The 18,071-nt window shown below is 34.0% G+C and overlaps 2 protein-coding genes across 2 annotated transcripts; both read right to left on the reverse strand.

The window, feature by feature from the left end:
• Positions 1–2,081: 2,081 nt before the first annotated feature.
• LOC110613316 (ATP-dependent Clp protease proteolytic subunit 5, chloroplastic) lies at positions 2,082–6,093 on the reverse strand. Its single transcript, XM_021754378.2, has 9 exons — positions 5,778–6,093; positions 5,422–5,541; positions 5,195–5,321; positions 5,003–5,095; positions 4,730–4,775; positions 4,570–4,642; positions 3,011–3,045; positions 2,824–2,912; positions 2,082–2,531 (listed from the first exon to the last, which is right to left on the reverse strand). Exons 1-9 carry the CDS (start codon positions 5,903–5,905, stop codon positions 2,319–2,321), a joined length of 924 nt encoding a protein of 307 aa, XP_021610070.1. The 5' UTR covers positions 5,906–6,093; the 3' UTR covers positions 2,082–2,318.
• Positions 6,094–6,926: 833 nt separating this feature from the next.
• LOC110610834 (putative pectinesterase/pectinesterase inhibitor 26) lies at positions 6,927–7,616 on the reverse strand. The gene has a single exon (XM_021750912.1). It carries the CDS (start codon positions 7,614–7,616, stop codon positions 6,927–6,929), a length of 690 nt encoding a protein of 229 aa, XP_021606604.1.
• Positions 7,617–18,071: the final 10,455 nt, after the last annotated feature.

Below are 18,071 nucleotides of genomic sequence, written 5' to 3' on the forward strand. Positions count from 1 at the left end.
ATAAGGCTTTTTCTTTTGTTTTTGTTGAGTGGTTGAGTTAGTGGAAGAGAGATGGTTGGCCTTTTTGGTTGTTTTTGTTTTTTTGTATTGATTGAGGAATTTAAGGGGAGGATGAGATGAAGCAGAAGCAGAAGCATCAGTACCACTCCAAAAGGTTTTTGCTACTTTGGTATTTGGGTGTGCAAAGAGTGAACAATTTACAAATTATTTTGTAGTAAATGCCAAACCAATGATAAGTTGAAGTTGCCTTGGTGAAGGGAAGGATTGGCCTACCTACTCCTTCCCAACTAACATCCTCTTTTTGGCATATTTTTATTATCACCATTTATGGATTAATATTTCTCTAATTCATTAATTTTAATGGGTTAAACAAGTGAGATTTTATTTTCTTGATTATTATATTTTTGAAAAAATAAATGCATCATTTTAATTCTAACTCTTACCTTTAAAAGCTTTCTTCCACACATAAAATTTAAAAAAAAAAAAAAAAACTCTCAAAAGAGTTATACATTTGTATTTAATTAACTTATAAATATATATATATTTTTATTTTGGTATTTGAAGAATGATTTATTTTTTTATTAAATAGCAAAATTAGAAGTATATTCATTTATCAATTCCGTCAATTATTAGAATTTTGATATTATTCTTTAATTCTTATATATGGGAAATTAAAATTTTATTTGATTGTCAAGAAACGTTTTATATAATTGCATAATAATTGAATCAAGATAACTCCCTGTTTAATGAAATATTTTTTTATTTGAAGTCTTATATCCTAATTTGAACATCAAATACCTAGTATTTTCTTATTGCACTTTTATGTCACTTGGTCACATCAAAATGTTTAGCTTTAACTTTTTATAAAGTTTAAAGCAAAAAAAGAAACAATATTCACTAGTGTGTACACTACTTCCTCTTAAGCACTTTTTTTTTTTTTTTGCCCTAAAGACAATGCAAGTATTAGATTAACTTAATCAAGTCACTTCAAAAAAATTGTAAAAAAAAAGTTTATACAAACTGGTTGTCAAAGTCGTATAAAAAGTAAAAACTGTGGTTGTATAAGGAAAATTAGGGTTTATGATAATAGTCTAAATCCCAACAAGATATCTTTTAAGCCCAAAACTACAAAATTGAGAAGCTAAAGTGAAAAATTGCACGTTAAGGTACATTTACTCTTTGTTTCAAGATTATTTGGGAAAGTGAGATTTTTTAAATAACGTTAAGATACATTTACTCTTTGTTTCAATCCACCAAATTAGTGGCTTGACTAAGATTTTCTGTTGAAAATCTTACAAAATTTTTAAAAATTTTCTCTTACTTTCAAATAATATAAAATTATTAAAATTTAAAAATTTAAAAACCATGAAAATCCATGCTATACTTTACTTCATCTCTTTCCAAAGAGGGCTAGCAGTAAAACTTAAAAATATAACATTTCCTATAGCCTTCTCAGATACAACCAGTGTTTTTTACTTTTTGTTTTATATACTAATAAAAAATATCTAAAATAATTGAATAGTAGGTCATGAAATACTAATTTTTCTTTTTTAAAAAAAATAAAAATTAGAGATTAAAAGAGTAAATTGAAACTTCTCAAATTTACTTTAAAATGGTATTAAAAAAAACTACTAAACAATGAATGTTGCCAAATATACCCTTAATAACATAACCTTAACTGAACGCTAAAGATTTGGCAAGGAAAAACGTGGACACGCTCTAAACAAATCTAAGCTTTTATATTGCGAGTTTAAATCCAAACCCTGTAAAGTTCATAAAGCGTAAGTTCAAGTCCCAACCTTATGATTTGAGAGTTTAAATCTCAACATTACAAAGTGAAGTTTAAATTCCAATCATGTGAAACGCTTGACATGGGGCTTTCCGCCGTCCACTACCTGATTTTCTTTTATTTCAGGTCTTATTTCACTATTTTCACCCTTATTTTGGTTTCTGCTCTAAGCTGGGGAACCCTTACATACATGATTCATGGTCCTGAAGTTGCCTGGGCCGAAAAAAGAAAGAGAAAAAACAGCAGCAGCGTCGTCACCATATTTACGCGAGACGATAAATATACACAGGCATGAAGCAAACATTATCTAGAATTGGAGAAACCATAATTCCAGAAAAGTCAAAAGATTAGAGAAAAAGGAGCTGGATAAGATTCTGTTAGGAGTAACGGCAAAGAAATGCTCGTTTATTTGCCAGCATAACATCATCTAGCAAAACTAAGAACACCAAATGTGATCTTTCTCATTTAACTCTACAATAAATAGTACTCAAGCTCAAGCACCAGGAATTTTACACAAATTAAAGTGTGGTCATTGTTGATCTGCTGCAGCTGCAGCTGCTAGCGGTTGGAATGCCTTGAGAGGATTTGTGATCACGCCATCAATAAGCCCATAGTCTCTGGCTTCTTTTGCGCTCATGAAGTAGTCGCGGTCCGTATCCTGGTTGATCTTCTCAAGAGTTTGACCAGTGTGGTAGGCCAGATACCCATTTAGGTTTGCCTTGTGATGCAGCATTTCATTTGCCTGAGAATTATGTCCAAGTTACGACCGTTACAAAAGGAAAAAAGCAGTTTCAATTACATTAGAAAAAGTATATTGACAAGTGACAACCCATCAACCCTGTGTGCTTACAACTTACATCAGTGTTCTATATTTGAGAATTCTTAATACGCATTATTAGCAATTCATTAGGAATAGGAACAGTATGTATAAAATTTATTCCCTGTCTAGAGACGTGACTTTAGATCAGAAGTATAATTCATTATCAAAGATATATCATACTTAACAGAAAATAGAGAGAAAAGGGATATTATACCTGGATATCTATATCAGATTGCCCACCTTGAGCTCCACCAAGAGGTTGATGGATCATTATCCTTGAGTTTGGCAAGCTGTATCTTTTCCCTTTGATCACATTGGAGGAGAGAGAAATATGTTAAATAAACTTAGAAGCAACAACCGTAGGTTGAAACTTTTAACCAAATCAAAGGAGCCTTTTTTACCTTTCGTCCCAGCACTAAGCAGGAAAGCTCCCATACTGTTAATAAGAAAAGAACAGAAGGAATAACAGTTAATTAAGTGTCAATGTGATGCTCAACATGCAACAAATTAGCAGTATTCTCAGGAACTTCTTCCCTTTCCCTAGTTATTCACTTTTGAAATTAACTTTAAAAGTAAATTACATTATTCCATTAGAAAGTGTCAGCTCTTCTCTCAGATAGAAAATAATGATTAACAAAAGTTATACAAGGTGATAATGGTGCTACAAATGCTCCACCTTTCAACTGTTCATTCAGAAAATGCTCAAGTTCAGAGACCAGTACACTATCCTCAGCAAAGTATAGGGGACTGTGACAGTAATTTAGTAATTAACAGGGAAACCCAACTTAAAAACTAGAGACTAACCTATAAATTCCTGAAATTATTCAGGGGCCACAATCTACCTAAACAGGTTTTAATATCCGGTTGAGAGTGCACATTCATCACAGAATTCTTGATTAAAAGGAATGAAAGGCTATATGAAATTATAACCATGCACAATAGGAACAAGGGCAGCCTATATGAAATGTATAACAACGTGAAACTCCACCAAAAGGAATATGCACATGACAAGTAATTATCAGACTAAAAAACCTTTGAAATTATAGCTTTGCTTATCACTCTTTCAGCCAAAAGGTGGGTGTGAGATCTGAGGAAACTACCGTTCTCTATAATGTGATGCCTACTGAAGAAATTCAACTCAACCATTCAAGACTTACATCTAAACCCAAGTTTGAAACAATAACAAAGAATCTTGAGATTGCGTCATCTAAACCAAAGTTTGAAACGATAACGATATGAAAAAGGGGAAAAAATCCCACATATTAACACAAGGGACCAATCAATGAAAACATGACGGATATCTTCCCCAAACATATTGTTTCTCTCCTTTCACTCATACAAACCCTACATATAAACCAATTGAAGCTGCAAATAACAGCAAAATCTAGCATCTAATAGAAGAGCTAGCTCCATCTAAATGACATGTGATGCTTCAGGAGAGGTTTTAGAAGCCATCACATAAACAGCAGAAAGTAAACATGATAGGAGAATGAAAGAAAATAAGTGGGATAAAAAAAAATTATGATGTTGTGAAAGCATACGCAAGACAAAATAGTATATTATTCATCGGAAAAATATTTGGTTTTTATAGATCTCTAATGTTTAAAAGCTAGTTAACAATTATTCCTTTTATTTATTTTACCCCTTTTATCTCAGCATACTATCTTATACTATCTCTGTGGAATATGATGCACCCAATTTTCACATGTTCTGACAAACTCTTTCCTCATCCCAAAGGAGGGCCTTCTGTTCCATTATTATAACAATTTATTGTTAATAATTCCCAAAAGTTTTATCATTGGTAACATCAGACTGCTCATGCTTATCTCTCTCTAAGAAGAAACAAGGTGGTTAATATATCATTATAATATCCCAGCAAGGTCCCAACATACAAGAGAGAAGGGAAGAGAAAGGGCGGGGGGGGGGGGGGATGAAATAGTTAAACCAGAAAATTGTATACCTAGCAGCCAATCCAACACAGACTGTGGATACATCAGGTCGGATATGCCTCATTGTGTCAAATATCGCCATGCCTAGGAAAATAGTAATTAATTAACTAATTAATTAAAGAGAACTTAAGAAGTGGCATATAAAAGATAAACCCAGTTAAACAACATTACCAGCTGTAACTGATCCTCCTGGAGAATTTACATACATTACAATATCCTGTGTCCATGAAGAAGAATGTGCCATACAGCAAATCTCTTAGAAAATTTCTTTAAAATTTACAAATTTTGTTAAGAGTAAGATCAATTCACATAATTTATTGTGTGTGTGAAAGAGATAAATGAAATTTAAAGGGCTATAATAGCAGTTTTAATTCTCTAAGAAACATTTTCATTGTGTAAAACAGAAATAAGATATTAACGTCTGTATAAGGACATAAAACAAACCTTATTAGGATCAACTGCATCAAGGTAGAGAAGTTGAGCAACAATGATGTTTGCCATGTCATCATCAACAGCTCCACCACACCTAATAATTCTCTAACAACCAAAATATATAAAATCAGAGCTCGTACAGAAGAAAATATGCAATATTTGATACATAGCAAATTCACAGAGGAAAGAAACACAAGCACTTACATGTTGAAAAAGTTGACTAATAACACTCTGGAATCTCTCATGCACCATTGGAGGTGGCCCCTGTGCTTGACCTTGCCCATTGGCATATGCAGGAAAATAAGGTGACGACGGAATTTCCAAATCATCCCTACAAAACAAAGTAGTATTTTGCTCCTTTCTATGAATACATAAATAAATAGACGATAACAAAGAATATAAGCATGAATTTGCTAATTAAGGGTAGCTACCTTATTGACCAAATCCCTTGTCGGGAACTTCTCTCAGGTGCCCAAAACTCACCAGAGTAAACGGCCTTTGCTGGAGATAGCTGAAAGTTCTTTCTAGTACTACTAAACTTTCTCAAATTCCTGCAATAGAAAAGAGTTTATTGAACGTAAGAAGCCAGCTCTAAAACATCCGTCTGCACGCACCCGAAATTCCTATTAAGCGATCAAAGAAAGAATTAAACTGCTTCATGAAGTGCCCATTAACTCTTTCCTCTAGAAAACTAAACCAAAAAGCAGTGACCTTGATTCCTTTATTTTGAACATTTGAGCACGCAATAATATAACTAATGCTAACAAATATAGAAAATACATAAAACCTGGAACGAAGGGGCTCGAAGGGGAGAAAATGCTTCTGAGAATCGAGATTGCTGCTAGGGTTTGGAGAGAACGCTAGGGAACTGAATCTGATAGAGGAGGCCGATGAGGAGACCAACGAGTGTGCCATTTCACGCCGACAATTGCTACACTCAGCTCGTACAAGTGCTAAATTAAATTGGTTATGCGAATTTTAAAGTTAAAATTAGCCTTATCCTAAAAATTTTAGGGCTCGACGGCTCTCAATTTCGGAGCAATTGGATGAGAGAGAGAGAGGCGGAAGCTACTAGTAGTGTGTTCGAACAAGGAACAGGTTTAACAGCGACTTACTGAAATATCTCTTTATTTGGATCCCGTCCAACCCGTTAAATAACGGGTCGGGTTAATATGATATTTTATTAGAAATCAAAACCTATAGGGGACTCTTTATACGTTGAAGTCTCAAGGCCCATCTCATGAGACCCAGTCTGAAACGCATTCCTTGCACGTTCCAACGAGCCTCTAGGGGTGAGAAAATTAAAAAAATCAAGGTCATATTCTGTGCTATTCTGTAAACCTTCAAACTGAGAGGGGAACCTCCTCTCTCTTGATTCTTTTTAATTTATGAGCTTTAGAACGGGTTGAATATAAATAATTTTTTTGTTTAGTTTTTATTTTATTGTGGAAGAATTTAGGTGAGAGTTTTTTGGTTAATTGTTGTTGTTTGGTTTTCTATATTTATTTATTGTGGCTTTGCATGTTGGAGGCGTCTCCTTATATGCTTTCGGAGGCTGAATCTTGGCGAAAGGAGCATTGGCTCACGAAGCTAAGTCTTGAAGATTGCAGAGGGGTCACCGAAGAATCCACTTCTTCTCTGTCGCTGGTATCGTTCAATTTTCCGTAGGACATGAACTCTACAATTTTATACTACAGACAGCAAATTAGAAGGTTACAAAAAGCAAATAAAAATTGCATACGATCGATATTTGCCAACATGTGTTACTATTAACACAATACTATATAAGTGCACTGGTACAATGGATTTTTAATCTGCAGCAGCTAATTTTAAAAGGTAATTTTCTATAAATCATAAAAGAAATTTGAACTTTTTGTGATTAAATTTTAGTGGAAAAAAAAAAGAATTATAATTATGATTAATATAATCAATTTAATTATCGGATCATCGAAGAAGCAATGGCTAAATTGTTGCTAGCTAGTTTTGACAGCTCAGCATCATACTCCTTCATTGGGGAGTCTCCTTCGAGGCCTTCCTCTTCGAAGGCTTCTTCACAAGTATCAATATCTGATACAGTTGCACTAAGGACTGTTTTAAGCTTGTCAACGTCGTGAGAGGCGATTGCTTCAGCGGCATCATCGAGGTCGTAAAGCCCACTGTCATATATCTCAAGACATGTATCCAAACAGCCTTTAACTTCTTCTGATACGGAAGGATCATTGTTCAGTTTTGTAGCTTGGGCGATGGCTTTTTTGAAACCTTGACGGAGGGCATCCATCTCCGTTTTCAGAACTGCAACAGGGTCAGAATCTCCTTCTTTAAGAAGACTAACGGAAGAGACACATTCCTCTGGGTGATCGGTTGAGCTGCATACCTTCTTCAGCACAGGACTACCATCGGAAGATGGTTTATCAGTCGGAAACAATAAGGGCAATCCGTCATCTTCAGATTGAGATGGTGCTGATGATGGGGATGCAGTAGGAGAGGGGGAATCCTCATCAGAGGACATTGAGTCCAAAATCGAGTATGATGATGGAGAAGGAGAATCATCTTTGCCGCCGATCACAAAAGATGAGATAAAAGAAAAGGAAATGAGAAGGAGAAGGACAAACTTATTGAGTCCCATCATCATTCTTCTCTTTTATTTATTTTTTATTCAGTAAATTGAAATAATTTAAAAATATATAATAAAAAGATTTAAAAGTAAGACAACGAGAGGGGGTTTTCATTGCAGAAATTAGAAGAATATAAAATGGAATGTGGAAGGATTTGATGGTTATGAGAAAAAATAGGGTTTGCATGGCATGCAACCTCTCTCTGGCTCTACGTTTAAATGCCTATTTTTAACTACCAAGTTATTTTCTCACCACAAATACCAAGTCAATTTATAATTTTAATGAATTGTTATACATATTAACCTTCATTTAATATTTAAACATTTTAGAAAAAACTTGATTAAACATCACATATGCAAAATGAAATTATAATATAGTTTAACATATGCAAAATAAAATTATAATATAGTTTATGACCGTTCGCCTTATGCGCGGACAACGTGAGAGCTTAATGAGAAAAGCAAGTCCGAGATCCAATTAAATTGGACCGACCTCACATGCGGTTCTTTTTGAAGGAGGTTCAACCTGGTGATGTGACAAAAGGAAGGAGAACAGATTCAGTCACTTTGTAGTCTTACCCGCATGTATGTGGGAGAATTAAATGGCCGCTTGACGTGTAGAGAAACTTTGACACATGGACATGAGTGACAGAGACAAGTGACACTATAGCATAGAGACGATTAGACGTCACTAGCGGACAAAAGAAAAAGAAAGAGAAATAAAAGAGGATAAACGTCTTGCTCTCCATCTAAACTTACACACTACTGTAAAAACTTAATTTTTTATCTCCCAACACTAAAATTTACATAAAATCATTCAATTTTATATATTTTTTATATATATTTAAATCGATAATATTTTTTATATATATTTAAATCGATATAACGTGTTTAAATATAATGAAAAATTTTATGAAAATAAATTAGGTTTGGAGATTTATTTGTGCATTATGAGATTGTTTCATTAATTTTTGTTAATAACATATTTAAAATTTTTAATAATACGTCAAACAAGTTAATTAATGTAGTGCCATTATAAGTTTGGGCAAGATTGTTCTGTTTCCGGACACTTATTAATATAAGTAAATCAAAATATTTATTTATTGACTCAATGATTTTGCTAATCTTTTTATTTCATTTATTTATATTTTATATTTACTAATTAATGGATGAATTTTCTATAGAATTTATTAATGTGGTGAATTTTTATATATTTATTCGAATAATTTTAAAATTACATCCGCTTATTTTAATTATTTTTATTAAATTTATTAGATTTTTATATTTAATTTTAATAATTTTAATTTATTATTTCAGTTTTTATGAATAAAACAGGTCATGGAATGGAGGAAACACTCTAAGAAGAAATCCGAGATAATTTGAATGAATTCTGAAAAATCAAACAAATATATATGACAGTCCCGTATTTTTATTTATGCCCGGTATTTTTATTTTATGTTTCGTGTTTTTCTTTAGATAAAAAATTTTAAAACTTAATTATTCAATATAAAATATAAAACAGACCTGTATTTTTATGATTTATCTCATATTTCTCTTATTTTTATGTCTGTCTTATTTTTTCTTTGAGAAGTTCAAATTCTCTATATTTTTTTATTAAGGACATTGACTTATAAGTTTTTAAAGAGTATAAATACATTATAACCGAGAAACAGAAGAACATTTTATCCACTTTTAAATATATATGAATGACTTGATTCAAAAAAATATATATATGAATGACAAAAATTATGAAAAATTCAAAAAAAAAATTTTAAAAATCTAAAAAGAGGTTCATTAAAGTTATTATTTCTCCTCTTATCATTTTGATTTATTGTTCACACTTAGTTTAGGATGATTTTGAATAAATTTTCAATAAGGTTTATTGTTGAATTGTTGAATCGTTAAACATGAACAATTAAATTCTTTTATTATGAAATATGATATAACTTGAATTATTGATTCTCTTTAATTTATTTGAGTTAATTTTCTTTGTCAATTTATTATTTAATCGTTGAGATTAATATCTTTAAATACCTAAATAATTTTATTATGAGATTAATACGAGAAATAAACATTTTAACTGAATTGGAATTTGAATATTACAACAATATTAATTGAATTGAGAATGAAAATCTGACTCATAAAACTTTAGATAAAATAATTACGGTATTTGTGAAATTAATTAAAAAATTATCAAATTATTAAAAAATATTATCAAATTATTAAGAAATATATAATAATTTTTAGTTAATTAATTTAATTTTATTCGAGAGATAATGAATTACTTAAAATTATTTACTCAAAATTTGATAATTAAAATTGAATGTTAACTAAATGAATTAATTGAATCAGATCAAAGTGAAATTAAAATGCTTTCATACTTAATATTAATTATTTTAGGAACATTATTAAGTATTTAATTTAATTTTATTATATTTATTTTAATTTTCTTATTTTATTTAAATTTTACAATTATATTTCACAATTAATAATCTAAATAATAATTAGATTTATAAATATTTTAATACTTAATTTTTAATATTTTTAAATATAATATTCTATTATCTCTATTGTTTAAGACGATTCCATATCGTTTGTCATTCATTTAAAATATAAGCCGTATTTTATAATTTATTTAAAGATTAAGCTGTATTTTGTAAGAAAATAATTATTATAAGATAATTATTTTAAAATAATTATTTTTTATAATAAAATAATTAATTTGGTGCTCTTTGAATAAGATATTGAAGATTTTTTATCTTTTTATCCCTTTTTTCCTCAGAAGGACTCCTAACCAAATTCACAAATAATATATCAGGTTATTATGCACTTAAATTATTATATGCCATATATATTTTAGAGTATATGAAATTTATCCCTTCATTTAGAATTAAAAAAATTTATAAAAATTTAATTTAATTAATTTTTTTAATAAATTTTTAATTTAAAATGAAGAAAGTTTAATTTTTTTAATTTAAATATTTTTTATTTTATAATAAGTAAAATATCTTTTTTTTTTTTTGCAAAATAAATATTTGTAATTGCTTTATTTTTCTATAAAGTCGCTTTCGCGGTTTGTTAGACAAGTTATTGGTTATTCTATTTTTGAAGTTTTTTTTCTACTCAAATGATTTTTCTAAGTGCCTTAAACCACAACCAATGCACCGTTAAAAGCAGTTTCCAAAACATATATATTGCATTTTTTCAATATTTGAGACATTATTGTATTGTGAAAAACAATTGTGGCACTATTTTTTAGGGAGACTGATTTTAATTTCAAAATAAAAATTTATTTTTAAATTTTTGACAATTTTCTTTTTATAAATAAAAATTGTGATAGTAATTATTTCAACATTGCATCATACTAGTGCATAATGTTCTATGAAAATATTTCCTTAGGACATAATTTATATGGAAAACATTTTATTTTGTTATTTTTAAACATATAAGTAGTAGTATTCGATTCAAATCGAAAAAATAGATCGAATCGAATTAATTTAAATTTATAGTTTGATTTTTTATTCATTTCAGATTTAATTTTTAATTTAAAAAAATTCAGTTATTTTAATTTAGTTTGACTTTGATTAAAAAAAATCAAAAAAATCAAATCGAATTGATTAGTGATAATAATATATTATTTTTGATAACACAGAGAGATTAGATTAAAGTTAAAATATTTTAATTAAATTTTAAAATATTAAAAATAGAGTGTAAAAAAATTAAAAAAATTTATTAAAAAATTAAATCAATCAAATCAAATCAAATCAGACTAGTTTAATTTTATTTAATATTTATTTAAAATTAATTCAATTTAATTTTTATAAATATTAAAATTTTAATTTTAATTTATTTTGTTTGATTTTAAATCAAACCAATATGATTACTCACAGTAAGCAGAACTTAATACTGCAGTGTGTACTTTATTAATTGTTAAATTTATAAATTAAAAGTCACTGCCTTAATTACTTTTTTAGGTGAATATGAGAGTGAGATTATGTATTTAGTAATTGCTCAGTTAATTAATAAAAATAGAAAAAGGAAAGAAACTGCATATAATCTCCTCAATTTATTTGTTTGATTAAAATAAAGTCACCCAATAGTAAACGATGAAACACATAATTCAATTACTGAAAAAGGAAAATGAAAGCAACGCAAAGTCATCGGCGGTCATTCTTTTGATAAATAGTTGTTGATAAGCAATTATAATTAGTAACTCCTTCCAAGTACCAGTCTCTTGTTCACAAGAATTGCAGAGAACACGTACGGAATGGAATCATCAGTTGCAGTTCAAGTTTAGCTGACGAGCCGATTTGGTGAAGATAGAAGCAGTCTCCTAGCATGGAGTTGCCATGATTGGAGTGATTCCATTTGCACAAAAAGGTGCGGAGAAGGACCGGGGGCTGGCAAAGGTGCAGAAGCAATCGTATCAGACTCAGCACGAGTGGCCTCCATCGAAAATGAGAGGATACAGAAGAAGATTGAGATGAGAAAGAGGATAGACTTGCGCTCCATCTTTATTTTCGTTGAATCTCTCCCTCTCAATCTTTCTCTCTCTATTAAGTATTTGATTGAAGAGGATCTTTAATTTCTGTGTTTACAGAGGATCCACGATTTTGGATTTTAAAAGGGGGGATGGAGGACGAGGAGGTGCTTCTTGGTTCATTACCAGGCAGTCAAATCTCTATTTTTAGGGTAATTTTGTCCATTTTCTGTTCGGCGCATTAATTTAGGGCGAATTTTTCTCACTATTTTCAGACTCATTGATACAGGTAAGGAGGTAATAGCCAGAGAAAATGGGAGGTGTTTTGCTTTCAATCGGTAAAAAAAATAGAAAATAGTTGCTAATTTCTAACATGATCCTGTGGCTTAAACTGAGGAACGTTCGATGAATAGAAAATTCTCGCCCTCAAACTAAACACATGTATTGGTTTTTTTTTTTTTTTTCGGAAGGATTGGATAGTGACGAGGCCAGTTAGTTTTCAAGGAAAGAACGTAGCATTTTATTTATATTTATGTTATATATTAAACGTCAAACAGAAAAATAAACTTTGCACGCAATTATATTGAACAAAAGATAAAATATGAAATTTGAACATTTAATTTTTTTTTTTTTGAAAAAAAATCATGTAGATTATAATGACATTCTTTTTCCATGAAAAATAATATTTTAAACTAAAATTGAATTCTAATATTTTATAAATCACCTATGCATTATAACCTCAAATAATTTATAACCTCTCATATTAAAATACTATTTGATGATCGCTGGATTTATTCACCCCGGTATAAAGGCCAGACCCATGAAAATAGTCCATGATCCGAAGGCTTCAATATTCCCCTCGAGAGCCAGGTCCAGCCCGCTCAGTCACAGGGCTGAACTCCGCCTAGACTCCTCAATCAAACCGGCCCAAACCTCTCGGCCCAGTAATCAGGCCCTCACCAGGCTCAACTTCAGCCCTACCATTCAACCCAGCCCGGAAAGGGGAAAATGACCAAGATGCCCCGCTGGTAGGTCCTTCCGCATGCGTATCAGAGGAGAATCATACGTATCAGAGGAGAATTAATGGCCGTTACGCATGGAGCAGGCGCCTGACACATCCGTACATACGGAGCTAAGCGACAGAAGACAGCTAGCATTGTGGCAGAGAGACAGATATATATATCACGGTAGAGGCCACGCAAAAGGGGCTCTCTTCTTCTTCTTTCTCCTTCCTGGACACCATTTTTATTCTTTCTGTAACCTTTGCCTAAATATACTACTCTGAGCCATAAAATCTGACTGGAGCGTCGGAGGGCCTCTGCCGGGGCACCCCCGGTAGACCCCTGACCATTCTTTCTTATTTTACAGATCCTTTCACCAGGTAGAACATGGAGAGACCCATCAGGGAGCCCAACAAGAAAGGACCCAGAAGAAAACCAGATCTATCATGGACCAGGAAGAGGAAAATATTTATCAAATGGCGCCGTCTGTGGGAAACGAAGGAGATCTTTTCATCACCGGAGTTTTCACTTTCAAAACCCACTGAGATCCACAATGGCAAACCACCAAGAAAATAACCTTAACGTCATTCCAAATAATCTGAGCTCTGCCCAAGAGGGGCAACGGTTCTTATTTTCCAGTCCTACAACTCCAAACAACCAACCACCCATTCCTTTTAACCCCTCGCCGAGCTTGGCCGGGAATGTGCCCTTCACGAAAGAGATTTTACTATCTCAAAAGTTTTCAGATCCACCCATTGAGATCCACATAAGGTACGAAAGTTTGAGCAGATAACCCAGCTGAAAAGAAAGGTTCATTGTGCTAAAGAATATTTTGATGGTCTTTCAGATAATTTATTTTAATATTTATTAGATTTTATTACGGCTGATTTTTTCTTTGAAGTCTGGTGAATATTTTCTGTAAAAGAAAAAAAAAAAGGGTGAGGAATATATGTATTGTTGAAATTCTGAGGTCCGCTGTATATATATAAAAAAAAAATAAAATATAAAAAAAAAGAGAAGAAGAAGGTGAGAGAAAGAGAAGAGGAGTCCGTGAGAAAAAAGGAGGTCGGAGTCGTGTTTAGCAAGACAGAAAGGAACTCAGCAAATCCGACGACCACAGCGATAGATTGCTCGTTGAGGTCGGATCCATGTTCGAAACTAGATTCGTGGTCGAGGTTGGAGTCGCATTTCAGGACAGATGGAAAGCATCGGGGCGACAGGGAGACAATACAAAAAAGAAAGCTTACACGAAAAAGAAAGCTGGAGATTTACAGTAACCCAGCTGAAAAGAAAGACCCAGCTGGTGTAAGAATATCTTGACAGTCTCTTAATCTTCATTTTCCTACCCTCGTTGTTTATTTTAACATTTATTGAATTTTATTATTACTAACTTTTTCTTTGAGATCTGACAAGGTGAAATTTCATATTGAAATATTTGTTTATCAGTATAAATTTTAATCTTTTCTGTAAAAAAAAAAAAAAAAAAAAAAAAAGGGGCGGGCAGGTTGGCTATAAAATCTCAGGTTAGCAAGTTAGAGAGAGAATTAATAAATGAAAAATAGACGAGGTCGGACTAACATTTCAGGTCGGATAGGACATGAGGTCAGATGATACACTATTCGCAGCCATCCAACTCTGTTGCAGAGCAACGCCCCTCAAGTATCAGAGCAACCTGGAGATAATAGGAAATAATCAAATATCCAGGCAAGGTGGATAAGCTCGGACGTGGTATGCCGTCCAGCTCAAAGACAAGGTGAGATGAGATACCCAGGTCGGCATGGTCGGCATTAGTCCGTTTGATTGTCGAGAGAACGACTGATCAAGCACCGCTAGTAAGACCGTCAATGGTTTCGCTGGTCGGAGTAGCAGAACAGAAAGGAGCTCAGCAAATCCAACGACCACCGCACAAAATTACTCGCTGAGGTCGGATCCGTGCTCGAGCTTGGATCTGTGATCGAGGTCGGAGCCACGGAGGAGATCGGGCTCACATTTCAGGGCAGATAAAAATGATCTGTCGCGTCCAGTTGCCGCTCTCTGCTGGGGATCGTGTAATGTCGGAGGTCGGAGCCGTGTTTAGCAAAGCAGAAAAGAACTTGGCAAATCCGACCGCCACAGCGATAGACCGCTCGTTAAGGTCAGACCCGTGCTCGAGCTGAGATGTGATCGAGGTCGGAGCCGTGTTTGTGATCGGGATTCGGGCCCACATTTCAGGTTAGATAAAAATAATCGTCTAGTACCGGGAGCTCGGCTCCACTATCGCTACGGGAAGGAGGCCACCACTTGAAAGTCAATGCAAAAACAGAGTAAACTTGAAGCCACCAATCTATCAGCTGAGGGAATACCCTTCCTCGCGATCTCAAATTGATCCAAAAATTGAACACCCAAATGGCTCAAATCCAAAGACCCAAAAGCATTATTGATTTTTTAGGAGAAGAAATAATCAGAATCATAACACCAGTATCAATCTGCATGTTCATTGTGGTGATTCTGGTCTCAATTCTCAACACGGACTCCTCGTCGGCATCAACAACAATAAACACCATAGCTACCATGGCTTACACTGAGACAACCTCGGACTCCTTCTGGGATAAGCTCGGAGGTACCCTTTTGAACTCTCTTGTGTTTGTGGCTGTTGTCACTGTTGTTACTTTCCTTCTGGTGCTTCTTTTTTACCTTAGATGCACTCAGCTCTTGAAAATATACATGGGTTTCTTACAATGGGCTAGGGCCTATAACAGCAAGACAAGTGTCCTCTGTTTGCCTTTTTGTTTGCCAATAATACATATACATATTAAAAAAAAAAAAAAAAAAGGAGAGGAGGAAGTGCTGGTCTGGTCGAGCTCCAGCAAGTGAGGTCGGCGCAACGAGTCCTCCCAGATCTGCTCTTTGTCTCCATCGAAAGCTTCCACAGAGAAGGAAGGAAACAAAGCTCAGTTATATACGGAGGAAGGAAGTAGGCAAGATGTCGCTTTGCTTCATGAAGGAGAAGCTAATTGACAGGCTCAAATCGGCGGTGGCGCGGCTAGAGGCGCTGTCTACGTCGGCGTTCAGGGACCATGGAGTTTCGGACTTTAGTGGAGCTGATGTGACCATCGATCCATCAATTGTGGCATTTGACGATCTATTGGGACAGTTCTTTGGTAAGGTTTTGGCTGCGGATGAGAAGATTGGGGGACAGGTGTTGGAGGTTACAAAGATTGCGCAAGAAGCTTTTAGTGTTCAGAAGGAGCTTCTCATTAAGGCTAAGCAAACTCAGAAACTTGATTTTGCGGGATTGGCTGAATTTCTCAAGCCATTTGAAATCTGCTGCGGACGGTCTAACAACTTTAGCATGGATTGCTTATATAGGGAAAGATTTGGTATGGGCATGCCTAGCGCACATATTGAAGAGAGTTGACAAATGGCTGGATTTTACAACAATAAGGGTACTCTTGAATTCCAATAACGCACACTTTCCAAGGATGAAGAAATCAAGCACATCACTTTCTTCAGCATTTTCTTTGCTCTATCCGCAAATTGCTGTGAATTCCAATAAGAATCATGATTTAACATTTCGTCCGTATGTAAATATGGAGGTCAATCGGCCAGTCGGAGTAGCAAGACCGAAAGGAGCTCGGACTGCAGCAGGTCGGCCAAATATCGAAATTATTAATTTTTTAAGATTGAGTTTGAGGGAATTGCAGTAAAGTGACATGTCAACGCAATCCATACAAAAGTGGTCGACGTGACTCTTAATTACTAGGAGGTAAGTACCCAAATTCTTTACAAATATTACAACAATGCCATCATAAATGATTTATTAGCTTACGCACGATCCACAACTACTGCAAGCAATTAATTATTTATCATCATCACCACCAGACAAACCTCAAAATCAAGAGTCTTTTATGCTAGCTTCGCTTTATAGTTTTGCAGTTATTATTGATTTCAGAATTATACAGTGTAAATAATACTTACACTTTTCACAATATTTTCAAGCATAGTATTTTATAAATTGATCATCTGAAGATGAAACCGAGTGACATGTGTGACATATTATTTATTGACGGATATTATTGAATTAACAACAAGTATTCTTGTTATATGTGCTCTGTGCAAGCTCTTATTTTGCAGAAAAATTCAGAAAAATAAACAAGACCTCAGTTAGGCACAAAACCAGCTGAGATGATGAAGCGACAGTAAGGCCATAGAGCCCGAATTACAAAGAAGACTCCGGGATCCCCTAAGAACTCCCGGGTAACCAAACAAGACCGGGATCCCCTAAGAACTCCCGGGTAACCAAAGAAGACTCCGGGATCCCCTAAGAACTCCCGAGTAAACAAACAAGACCGGGATCCCCTAAGAACTCCCGGGTAACCAAACAAGACCGGGATCCCCTAAGAACTCCCGGGTAAACAAACAAGACCGGGATCCCCTAAGAACTCCCGGGTAACCAAACAAGACCGGGATCCCCTAGAACTCCCGGGAAAACAAAGAAGACCGGGATCCCCTAGAACTCCCGGAAAAACAAAATAAAAACAGCCGGTGAGGATCTTAAAGATGCCTCCCGGAGCATGAAGACCGGGATCCCCTAGAACTCCCGGAAAAACAAAGAAGACCGGGATCCCCTAGAACTCCCGGGAAAACAAAATAAAAACGGCCGGTGAGGATCTTAAAAGACCTCCCGGAGCATGAAGACCAGGGTCCCCAAGATCTCCTGGCAAAAGAAGACCTCAATAAGGTCTTGACAAAAGAAGACCTCACTGAGGTCCTGACAAGAGAAGACCTCAATAAGGTCTTGACAAAGAAGGTCTTGACAAAAGAAGACCTCACTGAGGTCCTAGCAAGAGAAGACCTCAATAAGGTCTTGACAAAAGAAGACCTCACTGAGGTCCTAGCAAAGGAAGACCTCAATAAGGTCTTGACAAGAGAAGACCTCAATAAGGTCTTGACAAAAGAAGACCTCATTGAGGTCCTAGCAAAGGAAGACCTCAATAAGGTCTTGAC

This window comes from Manihot esculenta, chromosome 1 (genome assembly GCF_001659605.2).
Source record: "Manihot esculenta cultivar AM560-2 chromosome 1, M.esculenta_v8, whole genome shotgun sequence".
Taxonomy (NCBI): Eukaryota; Viridiplantae; Streptophyta; class Magnoliopsida; order Malpighiales; family Euphorbiaceae; genus Manihot; species Manihot esculenta.

Bases quoted from the DNA above. Each gene is read 5' to 3' on its own strand.
- LOC110613316 (XM_021754378.2), bottom strand. From the start codon at position 5,905: ATGGCACACTCGTTGGTCTCCTCATCGGCCTCCTCTATCAGATTCAGT. The intron at 3,046-4,569 runs GTATACAATTTT...TCTTATTAACAG, and splicing joins TGTGTTGGATTGGCTGCTAG to TATGGGAGCTTTCCTGCTTA. The intron at 2,532-2,823 runs GTATAATATCCC...CATAATTCTCAG, and splicing joins AATCTGATATAGATATCCAG to GCAAATGAAATGCTGCATCA.
- LOC110610834 (XM_021750912.1), bottom strand. From the start codon at position 7,616: ATGGGACTCAATAAGTTTGTCCTTCTCCTTCTCATTTCCTTTTCTTTT.